The sequence below is a fragment of the Canis aureus genome, chromosome 5, assembly GCF_053574225.1.
Source record: "Canis aureus isolate CA01 chromosome 5, VMU_Caureus_v.1.0, whole genome shotgun sequence".
In the NCBI taxonomy this organism is placed as follows: domain Eukaryota; kingdom Metazoa; phylum Chordata; class Mammalia; order Carnivora; family Canidae; genus Canis; species Canis aureus.
The window spans coordinates 10512553-10538706 of record NC_135615.1 but is presented as its reverse complement, the minus strand read 5'-3'; the positions used below and the strand labels follow the sequence as shown (position 1 = coordinate 10538706).

The 26154-nt window shown below is 33.2% G+C and overlaps 1 protein-coding gene across 1 annotated transcript in view; it reads right to left on the bottom strand.

Moving 5' to 3' along the window:
- Positions 1 to 26154, bottom strand: part of DNAJC1 (DnaJ heat shock protein family (Hsp40) member C1) — a 205992-nt gene that overhangs the window by 126005 nt on the left and 53833 nt on the right. The window contains exons 2-4 of the mRNA XM_077896846.1: positions 7531 to 7632; positions 7001 to 7047; positions 508 to 673 (exon numbers count right to left, since the gene is read on the bottom strand). Coding sequence (XP_077752972.1) covers positions 508 to 673; positions 7001 to 7047; positions 7531 to 7632 — 315 coding nt within the window. The remainder of the gene's footprint in view (positions 1 to 507; positions 674 to 7000; positions 7048 to 7530; positions 7633 to 26154) is intronic.

Sequence of the window (26154 nt, the reverse complement as noted above, 5' to 3'; positions counted from 1 at the left end):
AAAAATCCAGAGCTGAATAAACTATGTAGTGGAATGTTAAATTAAGGAAAGTATAATTTTTTAACCAACTGATCTCTGAAATTATAAAATTATACTCATTTCAAGTCTTATATTTAGTTAAAACCTTTTAAAGTAAACATTCTTTATATAAAAGGCTATGACACAAAAATTTCTAAAATCATTTCTACATAAAAAATATTTTTGTTTGGAAGGTGACAATTAAGAAAACCTGGTTCTACCTTCTAATTTTCAGCTGGGTATTTGGGCCTTTACAAAATTTTATGACGAACTCAAATGTCACATTTTTTTAAAAAGAAGAATTTTTTTCTCATATCATGGGTTCTTCTTGACTTAGAAACACATCAAACACTAAATATTAAGTACAGAACTTTTAGGATAAGGAGTATATTTAGAAAAATTGAAATTTTTATCAGTTGTAAAAGAAAATTCTGAAATTCCATATAAAATTAAGGAGGCTAGGTCATTTGATTTATCACCAATACTTACCAGTTGTTTTTCCAGGTAGATTGACCAAACCACAGCATAATGACCCACTGTGAGAATAATGAACAAAAGTAATGCCAGCTCAGCATTGCTCATTTTTCTCACCCGCCTGTAGTAGAATACAGGCTGTCGCCAATCTGGAAGTCCATTGATCAGAATATCATCATACCTACAGTAGCAAATATAACAGTCTTTCATGGGGAGTTCAAAAATAAAAACCAAAAAATTAATTCATATTTATATTTATAAAGAAGAAAGAGAAAAGAATTTCTCCAATATATATAGCATTTATGTAGATTATTAGCATTACAATGGCCTATAAATTCAAAACACTGTATATAGTAAAGTCACAGACAATCTTCAAAAAGATACACAGTAATATACTGTGGATACCAGACCTTGTGTTTAACAGCAACCCAATGATGTGACTTCTGGAATGACATCTAAGCTAAAGGAGCCACATAGTCTACCTCTTTATCACAGTCTGCAGTAAAGACTTCCACCATAAAAGTTAGCAACAAAAGGAAAGATCTCAATGGAAGAAAAATCAAGATAAGCACTCTGTTACCATGAATTATATATTAATTGAACCAAATTCAGGATATATTTTCTAGTCAGTGCTATTATTTTCAACCCTGTACTATAGTTCAATATTGAAATATTTATATATATTATTTTATCAAAGTTTCTTTATGATTAAAAGCCTATCAGCACCTTTTAATTTTATACTGCTCAAATAAGAGTTTCCAAATTAGAAAGAAATGGGAAACAACCAGTGTTTATGTCAGATTTCTCAATAAAACTGTTTATTTGTAAACATTTAAGTGGCAATTTCCTCATTTTTGGCTTTGCTGGAGGGAAAGAACATAACACACAAAAAGCTTTCCTAGTAATGCATTTTAAATCAGCTTTCTTTAGAATAAAATTTCAACTGAGTTGAAATTTATCTATCAGACCATGATTAAGACAAATATTTTTAAGGTTAAAAATCAGGAGTAACATTTATGATTGTAAAACTCAAAATGGTCACACACAAACACTGTATGTTCAAAACACACAACCTGTTAATCTTAATTGAACACAACTCATTAAATATTCTAATCACACTATTTCTTGAATTAAATCTTCACTGAAAGGCCTAATTTGGTGCAACACATTGACCAAAATATTTTAATTAAAAATATTCTGAGTTAGTCGCAGGCCTAATTACAGGAATAGAAATAGGGCCTATATTGTCAGGCAGGTCAGTAGAACTCAGTAGTAGGTTTTTCTCAAGTAAATTGACCGATCTAGGAATAATAGCGCAGCTGCTAAACTGCCAGTCTTGACATGTAAATCAATTTAAATGCAACAACTGCAGTAGCTACTTTGATAGTTATTAAATTGATACCTTGGAGATATGCTTAAAAAAATAAGCAGAGGATTTATTATAGGCGACTTCTTTTTCAGTAGAAAAATATTGGTTACAAATTCAAAATATATTTTATTAGCAAATCTGGAAAGCCTGACATTTAGATCAACTTAGATTATTAATAATAATGCCAGATCAGAATAACCAGTGTTCAAACCAAAGACATTAATTAGTACTAAACTCTTAAAAGGCAAATTGTATAGTGCATAGAAGTGTACAAATTAAAATATGGCTGTATAGTAGCTGGACCAGACAAAATTTGATGTTAAATATTCTCCTTTTTAAATACGCATAGCAATTCTTGAACATGATAATATCGAGATATAATATAATTTAATAAAAAAACTATCATTCCTGTCCTCAAAAGTTTATTTAAATTTATCTTTGTATAAACTGACTCAGTTTAAATTAGAAATGGATTGACAAAAAGGTTTAAGATTACAACATTTGAAAGGCCAATGAATGTTAAATCCTGAATTTATTCTAAATCTATATTCTACTTCAGATTTGTTCAGGGAAAAAGAGGTAAATATAAAAATCACTATTTTCAGCTAATCTATCCCATGAAATAAAAATAACTTCATGTAAAAAGTAGTTACTAATAAAGAACATCTAAGGAAGTGGTAACAATTCCCCTAAGAGCATTACGAAGTATTAAATTTGTTTTATCTAAACTGTATTAGAAGAAAACATAACTAAACTCATAGTTCTAAATCTCTTACCACATATTTTATCACCATTATTGTTGAAATGGTATCTATTAATAGCTATTCTTTTCTACCGCACATACAAGTTGTAGTTAGTGTACAGCCAAATTCAAGACAGCAAAAACTCATGCACTGAACACATTAAACAGAACCAGATATTTACTAAGCTATGTCTGCCACTCTAAACAACAGTCTCCAAGGATTAAGCTTAGAATCAATGCTCTATTGATTTTACTATCAATGAACATTATGGCTCACACGACTGGCCATTTTAAGGGAAGATAGCTTCTATTATAGTTCACTTTTTTAGAATATATGCTGTTAAAAGATAAATCACTGCTTTCCTGAAACACTGAAAAATAAAGATATTTCTTAAAATGTACAGAGACTGTATTCATAGCTATTTAAAAAAATGTGTTGACAACACATAAAATTTTAAATATCACTATGGTTTGCTTTTTCTATATTTAACACGTAACACTGTTAAAATGTTCTGTAATTCAGCTCATATAAACTGCTCTGAATAATCTGTTAAAACCAGATTAAGAATGTGCACATGTATGAATATGTTATAAGAAAATACAAAAGTAAATCTGTGTCATAAAAATACTACTAATGCAAAAAATGATATGGAATTATAAAGGCCATTATCTTAGAAATTAAAACACTGAATAATCAATTGTACATTCAACATATGACTTACCACATGTTTACTTTGATTTTCTTAAAAAGTACATTATAAACAAAATAATGGTTAAATAATCATTAGTGAGTTTCATTCTACAATCTCAATTTATCAAATATATTTAGCTTAAACATTAGAAAGCAAATCTAAAAATGTCTAAATTATCAACAGAAAAAAATTTATGTAAAATATAAAACATTCTCACAGTTTGAAATATAAAACAGCAACTATGAAACTAAAATAGAAAACTTATCTATTATGAAAACAAAATTCTATCATTTGCCTAAATTGTGAATTTGCCATCATACAAAGTTTGAAATTTTAGTTTAAAACAATAACAACATCCATTCAAGTGACATTTTGAATCTGAGAGTAAAAATCATTACACAAAGATCATGAAGAGGAAACACATCTAAATTAATTGATCTTACTCTCCTTTATAAAATTATTATTATTACTTGTGGTAATAGCACTTTATATATTGCATCTAACAGTTATCTTGTATCTTCTAACTAGAGAAGGTACTAAGATTTCTTATTCTCAGGTTAATGTTTATTTTTCTTCAAACATACCTATAATCAAATTTGGAATAATGAGTAATGGATTTGTAAATGTTTAGCATATTAAGGCTGAGATAACTATACTTTCACCAGATTTGGAAATAAAACATGATTTTATCTTGTAAACCAAAAAAACACATTCAACTTTTACAAATATTGTGTCATAAAATAGATCAACAATCCCCCAAAATTTGAAGTTGCACAACTGGGTTAACAAAATAATACTGATTGAAAATTTATAATAATTTTGTAAAGTAATATACTAATATTACTAAAGTACAATCTAGTGTATATACATAATGACTGGTATCCACTCAGTACTTTTTTCAGCTAATACTCAGGATACTTGTACAGAAATTTATGTTAGAATATAGCTGAGCTGCTATTCCCCAAAATAAACCAGTTACCTGGGAGTTTAGAAACTAGGCTTCCTTACACTAACAAGACAAACTTGTTATTTTCATGCTATATGTTTGAGGACAAAAAAAAAAAAAAAAAAGGGCTTAAAAGTTTATTCACAATCTTATTCCTAGGAATCTATTAAAGAGAAATTAAAAAAAAAAATCTGTTCAAAGACTTGTATGTGAATATTCGTAGCATCCTTGCTCATCACAGCACCAAAGTAGAAACAAGTTAAATGTCTATCACTTGGTGATACCAACAAAAGATATGGAATATTACTCAGCAATAAAAAAGAATGAACTACTGGAATATGCTACAATGTGGATATACCTCAAAAAGAGTATAACAGAAAGAAGCCAGATGCAAAAGAGTATATATTACATGATTTCATTAATAGGAAAGACCCAGAAAAGACAAATTTATAAACACAGAAAGGAGATGAGTGATTGTTTGGGTCTGGGATCAGAGTGAGGACTGCCTGCAAAAAGGCTCATGGGAATATAGGGAGGTGATGGAAATATTCTAAAATTGGATTGTGGTGTTTGCACAACTCTGTAAATTTACTAAAAATTATTGACTTATGTACTTAAAATAGCTGACTTCTATGGTATGCAAATTATACCTAAATATGCAGTTTAAAAACAAAAATTTGTTTTTTCCTTAAAAAGAAAAATACAAGGTTATCTAGTTTATTTTATCAACTTCACTGCTATTCTCGTTCCTACCAAAATTAAAGAATGCACTTGATTTCAGTGAAAACACAATTACTTGTAAGGGAAATAAATAGGGAAACATACGACAATTTTCCAAATTGCAAATTCCTGGGAGGGCACACATTTAAAAGTTACCTATTTAATAAATATTTATAAGTAACTGTGATACCATAGAGCATTTTTTTTTTAATACCAGTATAAGACAATCTTTTTTTAGAATATACAAATGACTACTGGGCTTTTCTTCCTAAAGGAATTAGAAACATCAGGTAATTGTCTGGAGAGGAGAATTTCTCCTATATGTTTAAATACACATAGATCACCTGGCCTCAGGCGCAAGCTTTAGAGAAGTGATTCCCAGCTTGATTAGTTAAGACTTTTGCCTCAAGGAAAACCAGTTACCAAAGAGTTACTTGTGCCTCAAGGGGTATAAATACTACAGCTGTTTGTATAACTGTCAGAACCATTATTTTCTACTAACACTGTAAGAAAAAATTGCAAAGGGGAGTGAATCCTAAAAAGAAAATGTTAGATGTGTCTATGTTAATGAAGAAACATTTTATACAGAAGTGATTTTTTCTGTAAAGATATAAATGATTTTTCAGGAACTGAAAGAAATTGTTACAAAGTTTACTGACTTTTAAGATAACAACAAACAAATAGACAAAACCTGATGCCAAAGACGTAGGGAGACTAAATAAAGCTATCTTTACAGACACATTCTTGATGTGTGAAATAAAACTAGGGGCTCAGGGAGAGAAACCAACTAGAAAATATGCATAGAATGACCAACACTTCTTTCAACACACTTCTAGGACTCTTTCAACACTATGGATTATCTCAAACCAGAGGAATGTCTGCTATGGTATCTGGACCAATGCCAGCCCTTGTTATAAAGCAAAGAACACTTATAGAGAATATCTTGAGTCCTTGCTTTGCAATCTGACAAACTGAGGTATTCAAATTAAAGAGTTAAGATGAGAAGCAAGAGTAATAGCTAACATTTTAGGGTATAGAATAATTCCAGATAATACATTGGAAGAAAAAAAAAGTTTTTTTAAAGAAAGACTAGTCTAGACTAGCCCAGAATAGAAAATATCAGTCTGTATCACACACTATAGTGTTTTGCGAAATTTTTGCTTCAGGTGTTGTGTATATGTGTATGTGTTCTGAGGCATGATGCCAAATATACTTTTTTTTCCCTCCAAAGATACTTCTTACTATGGGTCTGACAGAAACTTTGGAGGCCAGCGCAATAGTGTCTACACACTCCACACATTATGAAGGAGCAAAGGAAAGGGGTCTTTCAGCAATCTTCTCTTAAGTCACTGGCACTACAAACTGCTGTATAAATATATCACTACTCTTCTGAAAGGGGCACAGAGAAGCCTGGAAGAGAGGGGGCTGCCTCCACTCTGAAGTTTAACTCTAAATGCAGAATCACCAGAGGAGAGTAAGGGAAGGGAAGGAGGCAAAAGAAATAGGAAGAAGCAACAAATATTTTTCTTCCACAGCCATTTTCCATAGACTTATATGAATATAAGTCTGTTCTCTCATTCACAAATATCAGAGCTATTTTGAGAGTGAGGAAATATCAAGAAATTGTGATAACATAAGCATCACTAACAGTCTAATTCCAAAACATTTAAGGAATAGGAAAAAAAAAAAAAAAGACCTCCAAGCAAAGATAGGAGCTATTACTGATATATCAAAAATGATTGGACATTTGTTTGAAGTCAAGTTGTATCTGTATTTTCCAGAGCATAGACACTCATGTTAAAAAATCATATCTAATGGAGCTATGACTTGCTAACATTATGACTCATGATCCTGAAGTGTATAAGTATTGAATCAACCTAGTGAATATTTTCAATAGAAATTAACTCTGCTTTAAACTCCGGAAGAAACAAAAATAAAATACTAACTGATAATAAATGTTTAGTGAGACAATTCTTTCCTTTATAAACTGAGACATCAAACTGTAACATCTTAATTCAAAACCAGAAATGAACACTCACCTCTGCCTTCGTTCATCATCCTTTAAAACTTCATATATGGCCACCAACTAAAATAAAAGCATTACTTTAAAATAAAAATACTCTCAGCTATAAGAAATCACTTAGGAAGGTGAACACACAATAGTGCACAAGCAGAAAACCCTATGTGCTCATATATACAATGAAATAGATACAATTTTAACTATATGTAACATTTTATGTTTTTAGTAGAACCTTAAGAGGTTATAAAATGCTTGATGCCAAAATAAATCGTGAAAGATGCAAACATAATAATTACGTTAAAATGTGCTTTTTAAAAGCAAAAGCTGTAATTTAGATAAGAAAATTATGACAATTATGACCCTCCAAAAATGTAGATTCTAATATAAAAAATGATTATTTTGAAAAATGGAATGAACATGACATAATATTTCAAAAGTACAAGCTCACTTTCAAACAAATATTCTACATATAAGTTACTGTTTCTACTAGAAAACATTTATTTATAAATTTGTTACAAAGTATATATAATAACAGCACACTTCACTTACTTGTCTAAATTGAGTTTCTGCATTTTCATCTTTATTCTTGTCTGGATGCAAAGTCAGTGAAAGCTTACGATATGCTTTTCTAATGTCTGCAGATGAAGCATCCTGGAGGTGGTAGGGGGAGGGGAAAAACACAAAGCAAACGTTGTCAGAAAAAGAAATTCCCAGAACCTTGTTAAGATCTGAGAAGACAGCCAACCAAGTGCAGGACCCCAGGCAATGTAATTTGAGCAATCAGTCTAACAACCAGGCTATGCAACTAGCCTGACCCACATGACTGAACAATTATTCAATCTAATTTGGCTCTCCTCTTAACTTTTCATTACCATACAGTCATTTAAAGAAGACAGTATTTGGCAAAACTTTTCAAACACTTGCCTTCCTAAAATTAACCAATAAATCTTTTTCAGTAATTAAGAGATCAAAAAGAAACAAATTAAAAATTAATACATCCATGTGCCTTCAAAGAAGGTCTTTATTTATTTGAGAATCGTGAAGCCAATTTCTGAATCCCAGGCTTACCATATGTGGTTTCTTCATTGTTATTTATATTGAATTTACCACTGAGCCACAATCTATGGATCTCAATTTCCCATGTCAAAAGTATGCTTATTTGAAGGCAGTTACATTTGCATTTATCCAAAATAACTATAATTAGAAATAGTTGTGTATGTTGTACTTAACATTTTGTTAGTACTCCAAGGGTGTTTTCAGTGGTGTCCGGTTTCCACAGTCTAGTTTGCAGAATTAAATTTGCCCACTATTTATATATTATTAATATAGTTTAAATATCTTTAAAAAGTTACAATAGTTCAGTAACAGTACGTTGGATTAAGTGGAGGTTAAAATTACATTCTATGTAATCCTGTGTGTACAGATAAATCCAGAAAACATGGTTTTACACAGCCAGCATAAGATATATAACAATAACAAAGAACACGATGTCAAATTGGGTTTAAAACTTTATCTCCAGTAAGTTAAAAAATTATTCCAATAAGTAGCATATTCAGAGTGGTACAAAATAAAACTGTTTATTAAATTTTGTTTTATAACCAAAAATTTGTCCAATTAACTCTGAGAACTACTTAATTGGTAAAGTTCAAATGACTAAAACACCCAAACCAAACCAAAGCAGAACAAAAATCTGTGTACTTGGGACTAAATAGTTGTTAAAGAAATAGAGCTGAAGAGAAGCAAAGTGAGACTATAATTTGTCTCTCAAGCTTTCCTTTATGAACCATTATTTTCATTATCAATTTTCTGGGGCTTACTGCTCCAGGGTGTCATTCTAGTTAAAAATGTCAACTTAGGAGTGAATATTTTTGTAACTTACAGAGGACTGAGAAGATATAAAGTTAGCAGAGTAAATTTTTCAGGTAATATGGTTAAAATTTCATTCTAATTTGCTAGGTAGAATTGATGGGTTCCCTATACTTAATAGGTAACATGCAGTAGAAAAGGATGATTATTTACTGAAAATCTGTGATGGAGATTTTGTTGAGTGAAGAGGTCAAGTGTCAAATGAATAACTGTTCTCAATTGGGATTTTAATTTTGGATTTTACTCAATTAGGACTATATCATGGAAAAATTCCTAAAGTAGATTTTTCACAAAATAAAGCTTATGTGTTTTCTTGTGGTACAAGATTAATGCATGTGTGTTATGCAATACCTATGACTTACTTAAAAATAAAAATAATAGTGATGTAAGGCATTTCCCTTCCAGTCTTGCCATGCTGATTCTAATTCTCCATTTTTCTGCCACAATATGTGCCCTAAATATAAATGTAGCCAGATGGCTCTCTTATTTCAAACCCTTCAGTAACTCCCAAGTGCCTTCATCATCTGTCTTTTCCAATCTTTTTAGTTTTATCTCCCACTATCTTGGCCCATCCTCCTGGTTCCCCAGATCATTACACATTAGGATGCTGTTCCCCAACCTCATGTTTTTGTTTTGCACCCAGCTGTAGATACAGACAATTCTCTCCTGACTAAAGAATGAGCATCTTAGGCTACACATAAATATTACCTTTTTCCTCTTGAGAATATGCCCAATACGGTTATTTCACCAATTAGATCCACTCTAAGTATACAGAACTAAAAACCTTGAGAATTACCCTATCTAAAAGACATACTCTAGATAAGCTTCACCTCAAACTAGCTTATATATGTATTTAATTTTAGTAAAGTACTCAAAGAACCATATTTTAGCCTCATAACAAAGCTATGAGGTAAGTATAGTTATTAGGCCCATTTTGCTGATACAGCAAGTGAGGCAAAGAGAGGTTAAATAACTTGCTCAAGTTCATCCTGTTGGTAAATAGATGAACATAGAATTCAAACCCCAAAAATGTTGCATCAGAATCAGGGATCCCTGTTAGCTTTTAAGATTCAGTTAGTAGATTTGGATTGAGTCACTTCACAAGAGGCAACAGCTTTGGGAAGGCAGTGAGGACAATTGTATTTATGTTAATCTGATAAACCATATGGAAAACTACAATGTGAATGTTCAAGTGAAATTTTAAAGGTTAAAGACCTTGATATATATTAACTTTTATAACATTTTTTATTCATGAGATACAGAGAAGAGAGGCAAAGACATAGGCAGAGGGAGAGCAGGCTCCTCACAGAGAGCCTGATGTGAGACTTGATCCCCGGATTGGGATCATGTCCTGAGGTGAAGGCAGATGCTCAATCGCTGAGCCACCCATGTGTCCCCTTTTCTAACATTTTATATCATATTTCTACAAGAGACCTGAATGTTAGAACATTTACCTCCCATACTCACTAGATGAGCCTTTTATTTCTCTGACATGCAGAGAAAAGTTTTTGATAGGGCTGTGGGTGAATTGCCTATCTTTAACACTGTTGACATCAGATCTACAGGGTTCAATTGCCAGAATTCTTCTCTTTCTAAATGTTCTTTCTAAAAGTTCCTTGGCAACTTGGGACATAAATTATCTTAATATTTGAACGACCTCTGTAAAGAAGATACATATGGTCATTCTAAACAAGCAAAAAAAAAAAAAAAAAAAAAAAAAAAAACCCAAAAAATAAACAAAAAAGCACCCCAAACCCAATTATGAAAGTAACATATATTTGTCAAAATTAAAACAACACGGGCAGCCAAAATGGCTCAGCGGTTTAGCGCTGCCTTCAGCCCAGGGCATGATCCTGGAGACCCAGGATCAAGTCCCACGTCTCGCTTCTGCTTTTCCCTCTGCCTATGTCTCTGCACACCCCCCCCCCGTCTGTCTCTTATGAATAAATAAATAAAACCTTAAAAAAAAATTAAAACAATGCAATGAGGTGTCAGCAAAAATAGCAGAATAGGGACAGGCTCCAAGGGCCTGTCCCTGCCTAGAAACAGCAAATAATCTAGCAAAAACAGAAAGAATCAACCCAATCCAAACTATGTAAATTTCTCAAACCACGCAATTAGTTAATCAAGAGAAAGGCAGCTGATTCTCAGTTAGGGTCTTAAAGACACCAATCTGAGTTCTTGGTGTGGGTTCCTAGCGCTGAAGGAAAAGCAAAGTTCTTAAAGAACTGTGGCTGTTTGTTTGGTCTGTCTGTTGGTCCCCTAATGGATTGTATAAAGGGTTTAGCTTTATTTTACCAAATTCAGTACTCTCCCAAGGCAGAGAGGCAACTAATTATCTAGGACATTTGTTAAAAATATTTAAAGGGAAATTTATTAGCCAGTGCCAAATGGGGCAAGAGATAGCAGTTGGGCCATACAACAGAAACATCAAAAAGCTTGGGAGGAAAAACTAGTGAGATGCTTTGAGGAATATGAACTTTGAAAAGCTCCCACATATTCCTTGGAAGCCAGAAGACCATATGCATGCCCAAGGTGGAGTACATACTCAGAAAGACCTGTAAAGGCCCTTAATTCTCACTTCTGACTGATCTTTAGCCTGAATATAGCAGAAAGTGAAGGCTATGAGAGAGCTGTAAACCTAGCTGAGTGTTGTAGGCATGCTGCAACATATACACAGAACCCATTGGCAAAGACTAAGGTTTTCTTCCCCTGGTTCCAAGCCTTTAAGGAAATCTGTTCAATCATAAGCTGACCACTATGCATATCAAACAGAAATGTCAGTGGATACACACAACAAAGAATATACACTTTACAAAATTGGTTCGAAAAAGTCACCAGACAAAACCATAAGCAGCAAAAAACAAAAACAAATCAAAAAAATCCCTAGTGGGGTGGGAGAACTTGATTAGTCTAGTATTCATTAAAAATTGTGAAGCATGCTAAGAAACAAGAAAGTATGGGGAAAAAATAAATTAATAGAAATTGTCCTTGAGGAAGCCTAGACATTGAACTTACTAAAGACTTTAAGTCAACTATTTTAAATATGCTCAAGAGCACATACAAAGAACTAATGTATGAGAGTAATGTCTTATCATGCTGAAATATCAACAAAGAGACAGAAATTTTAAAACCAAAGGAAATTCTGGACTTGAAAAATATGGTATCTAAAAATAAAAATTCACTAGAGGGACTCAAAAACTGAGAAGAAAGAATCTGAACACAGGTCAAGTTGAGATTATCCAATATGAGGAACAGAAAGAATAAACAAACAAACAAACAAACAACAACAAAAAAAACAGAGCTTAAGAGACCTGTGCGAAACCACAGAGTTCCAACCTACACGAAATGAGAGTCCTAGGGCAAGAAGGGAAAAAATGACAGGAATATTTGTTTTTGAAGAAAAATGCCTGATAATAGCCAAAATTTGATGCAATACATAAATATATGCATCCAAGAATCTCAACATCCCTAAGTAGGATCAACTCAAAGAGAGGCACACCTTGAAACATAATCAAATTGTTCCAACACAAAGACCAAGAAAGAGAATCCTGAAAGCAGCAAGAGAAGAAACCATGGAGGCCAGAAGGAAGAGGAATGACATAATTAAAGTACTAAATACTAAGAAAAACTTTTATTCAAGAATTGTAAAAAAAAAAAAAAAAAAAAAAAATTGTATATCTAACAAAACTATCCCTCAAAAATGAAAGAGAAATAAAAATATTCTAGTTAAACAAAACCTAGAATTCATTACTAGTAGATTTGCTCTGCTCTATAAGAAACGCTACAGAGTGAAAGAAAAAATACTAGACAGTAACTCAAATCTATATGAAGAAATAAACACTGATAATATACAGATAAATACAAAAATCAACATTTGTATATTTTTGGTTAATAATTCAACTTTTTTCTATACCATTTAAAGGACAACTATTTAAACAATAATTATAAACGTATGTTAAATAAAACAATAATATAAATCTATGTCTATGGGTATACATGTATAAAGATGTAATCTGTGTCAATAACTACATAAGGAATAAGAACAGGCTTTGTAAAGACAAATTTTTAAATATGATTTAAACTAAATAGGTATTAATTCAAACTAGATTCCTATAAATTAATGGGTTAATTGTAATCCCCATGGAAAACAGAAAGAAAATAAAGATCTATAGCAAAAGAAACAAAAAGTGGATCAAATGGTACATTAGAAAAAAAAAACTAACACAAAAAAAGGCAGTAAAGGGATCCCTGGGTGGCTCAGCGGTTTAGCCCCTGCCTTGGGCCCAGGACGTGATCCTGGAGTCCCAGGATCAAGTCCCACATCGGGTGCCCTGCATGGAGCCTGCTTCTCCCTCTGCCTGTGTCTCTGCCTCTCTTTCTCTCCCTGTGTCTCTCATGAATGAATAAAATCTTAAAAAAAAAAAAAAGGCAGTAAAGGATGAATGAGGTAAAGAGAAGATACAAAACATATAAAAAACAAACAACAAAGTGTCAAAAGTAAGTCTTTTCTTATCAGTAATTACTTAAAATATAAATGGATTAGGCTGCCTAGGTGGCTCAGTCAGTTAAGTAGCTGACTCTTGATTTCAGCTCAGGTCATGATCTCAGGGTCATGAGATCAAGCCCTGTGTCAGGCTCCATGCTCAGCACAGAGTCTGCTTATCCTTCCTCCTCCCCTTCTGTCCCTCACCCCTGTTTTGCTCTCTTTCTAAAATAAATATTTTTAAAAATAGATTAAATTCTCCAAGTAAAAGGCAGAAACTAGCAAAATAGGTTACAAACAAACATGCTCCAACTATATGGTCTCTACAAGTGACTCATTTTAGAACCAAAGTGATTAAAAGTGTGTAAGTGGTTTTTTTTTTTTTTTTTTTGGTGGGTGGTCATTTAATCAATGCAAACAGTAATCAAAAGAGAGCTGGGATGGCTATATTAATACCATGCAAAATGGACTCTAAGACAAAAATTGTTACAAGAGTCAAAAAAGAACATACATAATGACAAAAGGTGCATGCATCAAAAGGATATAAAAATTATAAACATATATGCGCCTAAAAACAGAGCTCCAAAACACATAAAGTGAAGACTTAACAGAATTAAAGGGAGAAATAGATCACTTGTACAGTAATATTATAATAGGTGTACAGTGATAATAGAAACTTCAACACTCTAGTTTTAATAATGCTTAGAGAAATTAGGCAGAACATTACCAAGAAACAGAAGACTTGATTTACAGTTTATACTGTTAAACCAACTGGACCTACCTAATAGATATCCATAGAACATGCCTCTCAATACTAGCAAAATACACATAGAACATTCTCCAGAATAGGCCAGATTTTAGGACACAGCGTAAGTTGAAACAAATTTGAAAACTGTGCTCTTGAAATAAAACTTAAAAGCTCTGGAGAATTTTTTTCCAATGACACTGCTTAGATTAAGACTGAAATAAGAAAAGGTCATTAAATTACAGGATGATATCATTTCCTTTTGGATTTATGCATTCTGGGAAGTTTTAATTCATTAATGTAAATAATTATAACCATTTTTTTTAACTTAACATGACTAAGGATTAAGCAAGAACTAAATTGAATCATGATATTCAATTCTGTATAAAGAAAGAAATCGCTATAAAAATTAAAAAGTACTTATCTAAGTGAAATAGAGAACAGAACAACAGAGACTCCATAAAACCAAAAATTGGTTCTCTGAAAATGTCAACAAAATTGATAAACCTCTACTAGGGTAGGAGTGAGAGAGGGGATTCAAGTTGCTAAAATCAGGAATAGAAGTGGGGACATCATTCCCAATTTTACAGAAATAAAAACAACTGTAAAAAAATACTATGCGGGGCAGCCGGGGTGGCTCAGCAGTTTAGCGCCATCTTCAGCCCAGGGCCTGATCCTGGAGACCCAGGATCAAGTCCCACTTCAGGCTCCCTGCATGGAGCCTGATTTTCCCTCTGCCTGTGTCTCTGCGCCTCTCTCTCTCTCTCTCTCTGTCTCTCATGAATAATAAAATAAAAAAAAATACTATGCGTAATTGTTTGCCAAGCAAATAGAAAACTAGAAATAGACAAATTCCTAGAAACACACAAATTGACTAAAGAATAGAAAAACAAGATACTTATAATACCAAAGCAATTGATCCATTAAAATAAAAACCTAAATGAAAAAAACTCAACATCGAACAAAGAAAAGCCCCCCAAACCTCAAACCCAGATGACTTCACTAGTGAATTATAGTAAACGTTCAAAGAAACCACTAGTTCTCTACAAACTTTTCCAAAAAATAGAGGAAGACGCTTCCTAACTCATCCTATGGGACCCTAATAACCAAAAGCCAGACAAATGCCACAAAAAAGAAAACTATAGACCAATATCCCATATGATTATTGATATAAAATTCCTCAACAAAGCTGTAGTAATCCAAATTCAGCAGCACATAAAAAGGATTATATACCATGATGCAACGGTGGATCAGTGTAAGAAAATATTATATATCATATCAATAAAATTAAGGACAAAAATCACATACTCATTTCAATTGATGGAAAAAGCATATAGTAAAATACAACACTGTTTGATAACAAACACTAAGAAAGGGAAGTTTCTCAAGTTGATAAAGGGCATCTGTGAAAAACCTACGGCTGATCTCAGACTTAAGGGTAGGAGTCTGAAAGTTTTCCCCCAAGATTAGTAATAAGAGGGACATCTGCTCTCACCTTTTTTGGAAGGTCTAGCCTGAGCAACTAGTCAAGATAAAGAAATAAAAGACACCTAAATTGGAATGGAAGAATTAATACCATCTCCATTAACAGATGACATGATTCTATACATTGAAAATCCTAAAGCACAGGGCACCAGGCTGGCTCAGTTGGAAGAGGATGTGACTCTCGATCTCAGGGTTGTGAGTTTAAACTCCACATTGGGTACAGAGATTATTTTAAAATAAAATCTTAAAAAAAAAAAAACTAAAGCAGAAAGAACAAGTGTCAGAGCTAATAAATTTAACAAGTTGTAGGACACCAGATCAACATCTAAAAATCAATTGTATTTCCATACACTAGCAATAAGAAAATCTGAAAATGAAATTAAGACAAATCTTTTACAATAGCATCAAAAAGAATAAAATACTGATGGGGGCAGCTGGGTGGCTCAGTGGCTGAATGCCTGCCTTTGTCTCAGATCATGATCCTGGGGTCCTGGGATCAAGTCCCAAATCAGGCTCCCTGCAGGAAGCCTACCTCTGCCTATGTTTCTGTCTCTCTGTGTCTCTCATGAATAAATAAATAAAATCTTAAGAATACTTCTGATTAAATTTAACAAAAAAAGTATAACATTTGTACACTGAATTATAAAATATTGCTGAAAGAAATGGAGAGACATCCGTTTCATGATGGGAAGACTTAATATTGTTAAGATGCTAATATTTCTCAAGTTGATCTACAGATTCAATACAATCCCTATGAAAATCCTACCTGGCATTTTGCAGATATGTATATGCATAACTTAAAACTCATAGGGAAATGCCAGAGACCCAGAACAGCTACACCTTGAAAATAAACAACAAAATGGGAGAATTTTCAAGTCTTGATTTCAAAACTGTCTATAAAACTATATTTCACTAAGACAGTGTGGTCACAGGACGGCTGGGTGGTTCAGTGGTTGATAGTCTGCCTTTGGCTCAGGGCGTGATCCTGGAGTCCCGGGATCAAGTCCCACATCAGGCCCCCTTCATGGAGCCTGCTTCTCCCTCTGCCTATGTCTCTGCCTCTCTCTCTGTGTGTCTCTCATGAATAAATAAATAAAATCTTAAAAAAAAAAAAAAGACAGTGTGGTCATGGCATAAAGATAGACATAAAGCTCAATAAAAGAATTCAGAGTCCAGAAATAAACTTACTCATCTATGGTCAGCTGATTTTCAACAAGGATGCCAAAATCATTCAATAGGGAGAGAATAGTCTTTTCAACAAATGATGGTGGGACAACTGGATATACACATGCAAAAGACTGAACTTGAACTCTTACCTCACACTGTAAACACAGATTACTGGAAATGAATTAAAGTCCTAAACATAAGAGTCAAAATGATAAGACCCTTAGAAGAAAACATAGAGGTAAATCAAATAGGAAACAAAAGAGAGTTACACTTCATCAAAATTTAAAACTTTGCAGCCACTGAGCAAATGTTTGGTGGTTCCTTAAAAAAATAAAGATAGAATTACCATATGACCAATTATTATACTCCTAGATATTTCTTGAAAAGAATGAGAAGGGGTGTTTAATCAAAAACTTGTACCCAAATGTTCATAACGGTATTATTCACAATAGCCAAAAAGTGAAAACAACTCAAATGTCCACCAACTCTGCCTGGATAGACAAAATGTGGTAAAGGTCTATACATACAATCAATATGATTCAGACATAAAAAAGAATAAGGTATTGATATATGCTACAACACAAATAAACCTTGAGAACACTATACTAAGCAAAAAGAGCTAGACACAAAAGCCATATATTATACGATTCCATTTTAACTGTACATTTGTACTTAATGGACAAATCCATTGAAAGAGAATACAAATCAATAGTTCCCACAGACTGAGAAGGAGGAGGAATGAGAGAGTGACTGCTTCATGTACACAGAGTTTCTGTTGGGGTGATGAAAATATTCTGGAAAATGATGACTGCACAACATTGTGAATATCCTGGAAATCACTGAACTGTATACTTTAAAATGGTGAATCTTATGTTTCATGAATTTTATCTTTTAAAAAGTTGAAAGAATACAGAAATATCTTTATTGCATGCTATGTATTAGCTATTCTAGCCACTTATTAACCGCCTTGATTCCTACAACCCTTTGTGATAACTATTATCTCTATTTGAATGAGGACACTGGGGCTCTCAAACTGAGGCTGAGTAATCTGCCCAATGTTACACAGGTAGTAAGTGGCAAAAATTTTCTGCCAGAAATTTGGTCTCACTTCCTATGTTATCTCTTCTAGAATTAAAGACTATTTTCTGCATATTCCATGGCTACTCCATGTTTATCTTCTAATGTAAGATATGCTATAAACTTCAAAATGGAGCCAGTTATCTCTGGGAATCTGAAAAGCAGGATTACTCATAATCGGATACAGCTCAACCCAGAGATGTGTAAAATGCATAGCTTGCTCCCTGTGATCTACTCTAGAGACAGGCATATTAATGTAAAAGAATAAGTACTCATTTAATTTACTATATATAGACCTGGTAAGGCTGTTAGATTGCGACCACAGAGAAATTTTACTTATATTCTAGATCATATTAGAGTTAGCCCCTTTCCACTTATTAAAATGTTTATGATGACGATGAGTTTGAACATAACTAAGTTATTCACAAGCTATGTGATTTTGGACAAAGTACCTGCTCTCTCTAAATACAAATTTTCATCTGTAAAATGGGGATGATAATGCTATAACACCTGTGATATTTAAATTAGATGCAAATGAATGATGTGCTAATTATACCACATGGTAGTAGTGCTCGATAAATGAAATTACTATTACAACATATAGGCTAGAAAGTCACCATTTCAACACTTGGGAATTCTGACTTGAAGTTTATTTGGTTCCTTCCTTCCTTCTTTTTTTTTCCTTTCTTTCAGGTGTATTTGTGCTTTAAACCACACGGACTAGAGAGCTGAGGAAAGTAAAATGGATTTGGAGATTTTTTATTTATCGATTTGACATTTACTGAGTACCTACTATGTGTAAGTATTGAGGAGATAGGTAAACAAAAAGGACAACCTCTATCCTCATAAATGTTTTACAAAGAGCACTGAAGTCTCTTCCTTAGGTAACCTGAGATTTATTTTATTTTATTAAAGATTTTATTTATTTATTCATGACAGAGACACAGAGAGAGAGGCAGGGACACAGGCAGAGGGAGAAGCAGGCTCCATGCAGGGAGCCTGATGAGGGACTCGATCCCGGGACTCCGGGATCATGCCCTGAGCCAAAGGCAGACACTCAACCGCTGAGGCATCCCTCTTATTTTACTTTCTATCAAAGATAGACAAACCTTTTATATAAAGGTCAGATACTAAATATTTGAGGTTTTGCAGGCCATAGAGTCTCGACTGCAATTATTTAACTACATCACTTTAGTGAGAAAGCAATCACAGACAATACATAAACAAATGGGTATGGTGGTGTTTCAATAAAATTTCATTTTCAAAAACAGGTAGTGGCTGGCTTCTGGACTGTAATTTGTTAACCTCTAAATTATATCAATGGATTGCCAATAATTTAAAGCTCATTTTATTTATGCTCATCCTGCATATGTGAGACCTACATTTTTTTAGGTCTGCCATGTGGTGGAAAAACACATGACTAGTTTAATCAAAGGAAAAATCAGAAGACCTTATCCAAGTAAAGTCTTCTTAATAAAGCTTTCTGTTGTCTTGGAAAACCTCAAGGATATTAAATCCAAGAGAAGAACATATTTGGTATCAGATTCAGCAAGGAAGAAAGAATAGAATTACTCAAACTGTATAGTTAGGCACAAAACTGAGGAATTTTAAACTCTGGTTGACATCTAGGTATATTAATTTGTGTAGCATTACTACGTAAGACCAACTGCCTCAAAGTTAATAATTCCATATAATCCTTCTGACTTGTAATTTTCACATTTGGTATTACTGCTTAAAAGCTCAAACTAAATAAACTCTTAATAATAACTTTGTCCTCTTTGTTCTGGCTTTTGCACTTAAACTTATCAGTCAAAAGAGTCCATTCTCCCCATCTAGTTCCCCCCAAAAGCCATCAAACAAAACAAACAAAAACCATATGCCTACACACAAATGCATGTACCACTAGAAGAACTAAATAGACATTGAAAAGAAGTGTCTCTGGTCAATGGACTGGGAGGATAAGGCTGGTAACTTAAATTCATACACAGTAAGAAATGTATTCATCATGGGACACCTGGGTGGCTCAGTGTTTGAGCGTCTGCCTTTGGCTCAGATCGTGATCCCGGGGTCCTGGGATGGAGTCCTGAGTCAGGCTCCCCTCCAGGGAGCCTGCTTCTCCCTCTGCCTATGTCTCTGATGTTCTGTGTCTCTCATGAATAAATAAATAAAATCTTAAAAAAAAATCAAAAGAAATGTATTCATCATATTTCAGGACCATGGGATTTTATAACAGGTATGTAAAATTCAAAATAACTTGAAAAAGGAAAATGTTTTAAAAATAAATAATGATTTCCATGGCAAAAATACATAAATAACAGAATAAAGTAGTTTTCTTCATGATAAATATTAAGTCTGGGCTTCTATGGCTAATCTACAAAAGAAGCAAGGGAAAGCTTTGGGTTCTTCTGTTATAAATCACTGTAAAGTCATTGCCTTTAGAGAAATCTACTGAAATTTATATAAGAGGATAGATTTAATACTTTTCTTAGCATTAAACCATATATAGGAACCAATGAAAGGTTTGCCTGTATAGAAATCCTCATTAATAATGCTCATACAGAATATTTACCTTATTATTTTTTGAGAGTCAAGGTCAGTAAAAATGATCTGTTGACAAATCAGATAATTTCTAGTATAGAGAAAGGAATTCGGCCCCTCATTTTTAAATTGTATCTAAATAAATTTGGTTAATGACATGTTTATTTAAGTTGGACAGATCTCTGCTCTCCCCATAAAATTAAAAAAGTAAGCATTCTCCAGAATGCAGATTAAAAAAAAAAAAAAAAAAAGATTGTACCTTCAAGAAACAGCTACTTTTGATATCTAATTACTAGGGGACTGACTTGGCAGGAACACCAGATCAACTCTTCACAAAACAGAATCATCATTTCTAGTAACCGGATTAATTATCTTAGACTACATTTTACAACTAATTCCTCTTGAAAAGAAGGTCTTTTTAACAAGTCAATGGCAGGTGAAAAAAGTGTGAAGGACAGTTCCATATTAAAGAGATTTGAGGCACAGAACAACCAATTGTAAAGTATGGACTTTGTTTGGTGTCTGGTTCAAACAAAACCAAGGTGAAAAGGCATTCTGAAACAACTGGAAATATCTAAATAAGAACTAGGTTCTAGGGGCTATTCCAGAATTATTAACTTTATTGAGTAGATAATTACATCATAATTATTTTTAAAAATGCCTTTGTCTAAAAGATGAGTAACAGATCATAATAGCTGGTACTTATTTTTAAGTATTTCAGGAAAAAAAGGATAATGTGGCAAATATTGGTAACTGTTAAATCTTAGTGAAGGTATATGGGAGATTAAATTATTCTACTTTTGTGTACATTTTTAAATATTAATAACTCCCCAAAAATCACAATGGTAAGCAATAAATCGTGTAATATATAGTTAAATCTATTATAATTGGTTGTTACATGTATTTAGTAAGTGTTCTTGAAATAGAAGAGGTATGTCATGAGACAACCTAATAACAGCCAAGAATCAAAAAAAAGGAAGAGTAAAGAGAAAAAGGATAAGTAGTAAAGCAAAAGCTATTTGATGCTCCATTAGAGAAATATAGATATTATCATTTTTAAAGATGAGAAGGTAGCCACTGAAAATTTCCAATTACAGAAAAAGAAATTTTGCCAAGCCAACAGCAAGTAAAAGACAACAAAAACGTATCATAAATACTATAGACACAATAGGAATAAAATCAAACACGTTAATTTCTCAGTAAATATAAACATATATTGAATCCGCTTATCAAAATACAAATGATCACTAAATTGGATTAAAAACAAAACCCAAAAGACTGAAAACAAGGAGATGAACAAAGACAAAAGTAAACAAAAGTAAAGCACAAGGGTTGACATTATTACCAGATAAATGGGAATTTAAGGTCAAAATTAACCACAAAGAGTTGTGATAGGTAATGATAAAAGGTATGTAATCCATTGAAAAGTTAAAATAGTCATAAACTTTAATACTCAAATGGCCCAAAACTCATATATACATAACAGCAAAAACTCCTAAATATAAGAACTTCATAAACATAATAATGGTCAAAAACTTTGATAGGTCTTTTACAGAATTTGACAGAGTAAATGAAAAATAAGCAGTTACAAGGAATTTTAATTAAAACCTTTAAGATGCTTATACTTTACATAGATAGAAATGTACAAACAAATATATAAACAGCACAACATACCAAAGTCTAAGTTCAGAGATCATTCAAAACAGTCAATAATGAATTTGGTCAAAAAGAAAAGTCTTAATTCTAAAAAGTAGTGATTTTAGAGCTCACATTTTAAAATAATAAATAACTATCAGTGTCAAAAGTAGCAAAAAAAACTCTTTGCTTACAGACTTTTTAAAAAAGGATTTATGAAAGCAGAATTAAAAGTTGAAATTACATACAAATTGCTTAGAAATTAATAAAAGGAAAATAATGACATCAAAACCTCTGAGGAAAAAAACCCCAAAACCTCTGAGGGCTAAAGCTCTACTTACAGGGAAACAAATGCAACTATAAATGTTATTATTGTTATTTTAAAAATGCTATTATTAACAGGACAAACTGAAAATAAACGAGTTAAGTGCCCAGCCTAACAAAGTAGAAAAAAAATAACAAAATACTCAAAAGAAAATAGGAATAATTATAAAAGCTGAAAGCAGTGAAACAAAAAAGGAAAAAAAGCTAGTTCTTTGGAAAGGTGGACAAAATGTACCAGAGAGTGCCTCAGTGGTCACTTAAAACCTCAGTTTCTCGATCTCAAAAATGGTCACGTATCAACTTTAACCTTCCTTTCAACAGTAGGGCTGAATGATCTCATCTGAAAGCTCAGCCCAGACAAGTTCTAGATATGATACAGGGAACATTTAAAATCTGTTGTTTACCTAATGCAGTTTTGCATTTATTCCCTTTCAGAGACAGGTTGGCATTTAGCCACATGTGGCTCTATCAGCAAACTGCTTGGCAATGCATTTCTAGAGGTAGAAATTCCCATATTACAAAAAACTAAGAAGTGAGCTGGGTTTGGCCAGCAGATGCACTCTGATACAGAATGCAGAAATGAGGTACAGGCCACTTTTGCTGGCAAACAAGATCAAAGGTTTTTCTCTGATAGTGTTAGTAAAGGTCCTAGCATTTAACCACTAGCTTTGAGAATGTTGGGCACTTCCTTGTAGGAGGGGGGCGTAGTTCTGGAGCTGGCAGAAGCGGCAGTGGCTAAGTGGTTATGGAAGGTTCCTGACCGTGATTCCTTTTTTTTTTTTTTTTTTTCTGACCGTGATTCCTAATTGGAGCAGTTATAGTGTGATTTAAGTAAGAGATACAGGAAATAGGCAAGGAGTTTATCTTGGGTAACTTGTGTGGGAAAGAGAAAGAAGAATCTGTAAGAAATATTATTAGAACTTCCGTTGATAAATTAGATTGAAGTTAAGGGCATAAATGATAGATGACTTGTAGGTATCAGACTTGCACAAGTAAGAATACTGGTACCATTAGTAGCAAGAGGGAATACTGGAAGAGGATTGGAAGGGCAGAGAAGGCTAGAGTTTGCCACACAGGCAGTGCCTTTGAAACAGTCAAGTGGAATCTGGATACCCTGGACTGAAGCTCAAAGTAGTTTGTGCTAGATATATAAATTTAGTTGGTATGTGAAGAAAAACCAAACCATGAATAACAATGCTTAAAGAAGAAAGCATGGAGTTGTAAGATATGAAAGCCTAAATAAATATAAAAAAATGTAAATAATTAATGGCAGAGAACCAGAGGTAGATAGAAAATCAGAAGAATGTAGTTTTATTTCAAGAATAAAAGAATGGCGGGACACCTGGGTGGCTCAGCAGTTGAGCATCTGCCTTTGGCTCAGGGTGTGATCCTGGAGTCCCGGGATGGAGTCCCACATCCGGCTCCCCACAGGGAGCCTGTTTCTCCCTCTACCTATGTCTTTGCCTCTCTCTGTGTGTCTCTCATGAATAAATAAATAAATAATCTTAAAAAAGTTATTAAAAAAAGAATAAAAGAATGGTTAGCAGTATCAATACTGCCTGCTACTGTTAAGTAAAATGAGTACTGAAATATATTGACTGGATTTTGAAGATCACTGGTGACCTTGGCTACTCTTTCGGTACAGATGCCAGGGCAGAGTGGGATAAGGAGAGTGTGAAGAGAGGAAATGAAGAAATTCAAGAAATCTGCTAAAATTTAGAGATGTGAGATTGAGATAAATTTTCTTTCCTTTTTTATGCTGTTGAGAAGGATCCATTTGAGAGAAGAATTTAAACACAGGTGAATATAGGATTATTGATAGTATGCTTCCAGACAGGTGGGGCAGAGAGAAGGATAAAATTCAAATTATGAGAGAAAAACTGGCTTTTAAAGCAGGGACATCTCCAACAGCAAGAAGGAGAGAAGAGATATAGCAGTAAGTTTGTAGGCGGGTAATGGGCAGCTGAAAGCCTCTGAATGTAAATGATATACATCTTGACGATATATAAATGCCATTGCTAATAAAAGTTGGGAGTGGAATTCTTTGCTTGAATTAACAGGAATGAGGGTAAAAGAGCTGATGGTAAGAGTTCTTTTAGCTTTGAACTCTTCATCAGAGGTACTTAGGAAAGTCATACTAAGGGGGAAAAATGGACAGGTTGATAGAGGGGAGATAGAATTCCTAATGGTATGTAAATTTTGTCTACCTGTTCTTTAAAAGAAGATCTGATGTTGTGATAAGTTTACATTTTAACTTAACCCTTTTCCTACATTGTTTCTTCATATTTCTATTTTTAGGCAAAATAACTGATAATTTATTAATTTTAGAAGTGACCTAAGAAAAAATCAAAATTATACTAGACAATCACTGAAGAAAATATCAGTAAATTCAAATTCCTAGCTTTTCTCCCTGTGTAAGAATATTACAAACAAATAGGTAATGCTTTACAATCTATATATTTTATATCCAAATGGCCAACAAACATATGAAAAAGTATTCCATTTATCACTGGAAAAAAGCAAATTAAAGCCACAGTGAGATACCACAACATACCTACCAGAATGTTCAAAATTAAAAGGTAAGTTTTTAATCTTGTAAAATGAAAATTTTAACAAGACTTTTCTTTATAAAAAAGATAACACCAAGTCGTCACTAAAATATAGAGCAATGACACCATCACACAGCACAGCTAGAGGGAGTATAAACTAGTATAATCATTTGAAAACTGGCAGTATCTACTAGAGATGCATATACACTCACCCTATGATCGAACAACTTCATTCCTAGGTACTTGTCTAACAGAAATGCATATATATGCTCATCAAAAGACATGTACAAGAATGTTTATAGATGAACTGTTCATAATAGCTCCAAATCGGAAACAAACTAAATATCCATCAATAGTAGAATGGATAGATAAATTGAGGTACATTCATACAGTGGAAATATATAAGCAGCAATGAACACAAGGGAACTTTTGTTCTATACAATAATATGGATGAATTTCATGAGCATGTCGAGCAAAACAAGCCAAGCAACCAGACTATATACTATATGAGTCTGAGTATATACATATTTTTAAAGAAAAAAACTAATTTATGGTGCTATAAAGCAGGAAAACGACTGTCCTTAGAAGGAGAGTAATTAAGAGGGAGCACACGTGGGGGCATTCTGAAGTGCTGGTAATATTCTATTTCCTGACCTTGGTCATTACACAAAGGGATGTGGTTGTGAAAATTCATCCAACTAAATACTTACGATTTTTGCATATTTCTGAATGTAAGAATTTGTACATTTCAGTAAAAACTTTACTTCAGAAAACTGTATTTTTTTTTAAATTTTTATTTATTTATGATAGTCACAGAGAGAGAGAGGGAGAGGCAGAGACACAGGCAGAGGGAGAAGCAGGCTCCATGCACCGGGAGCCTGACGTGGGATTCGATCCCGGGTCTCCAGGATCGCGCCCTGGGCCAAAGGCAGGCGCTAAACCACTGCGCCACCCAGGGATCCCCCAGAAAACTGTATTTCTTACACTACGTTGGTAGATCTGACTCTACAAATGAGCTGCTTCCAGAAATACTAACAATCCAATAGAAAATAAAATATATAACCTCTGCATTTAAGCAACTTCTTTTCCAAAGAAAAACAAACAAAAATCACATGCAAATTAAACAAAAAGTTGCCACCAACCGGCTTCATTCCATAGCATTATGCGGGTCTTCCTCCCTTTCCTCATCATGAATAAACAAAAAAAGGAAGAAACTTGTAGCCTTCCAAGAGATACAACTATATGAAAGGATAAAGCCCTAATTTATTCTTCCTCTTTGCTCTGTGATTAGTTAGGACTAT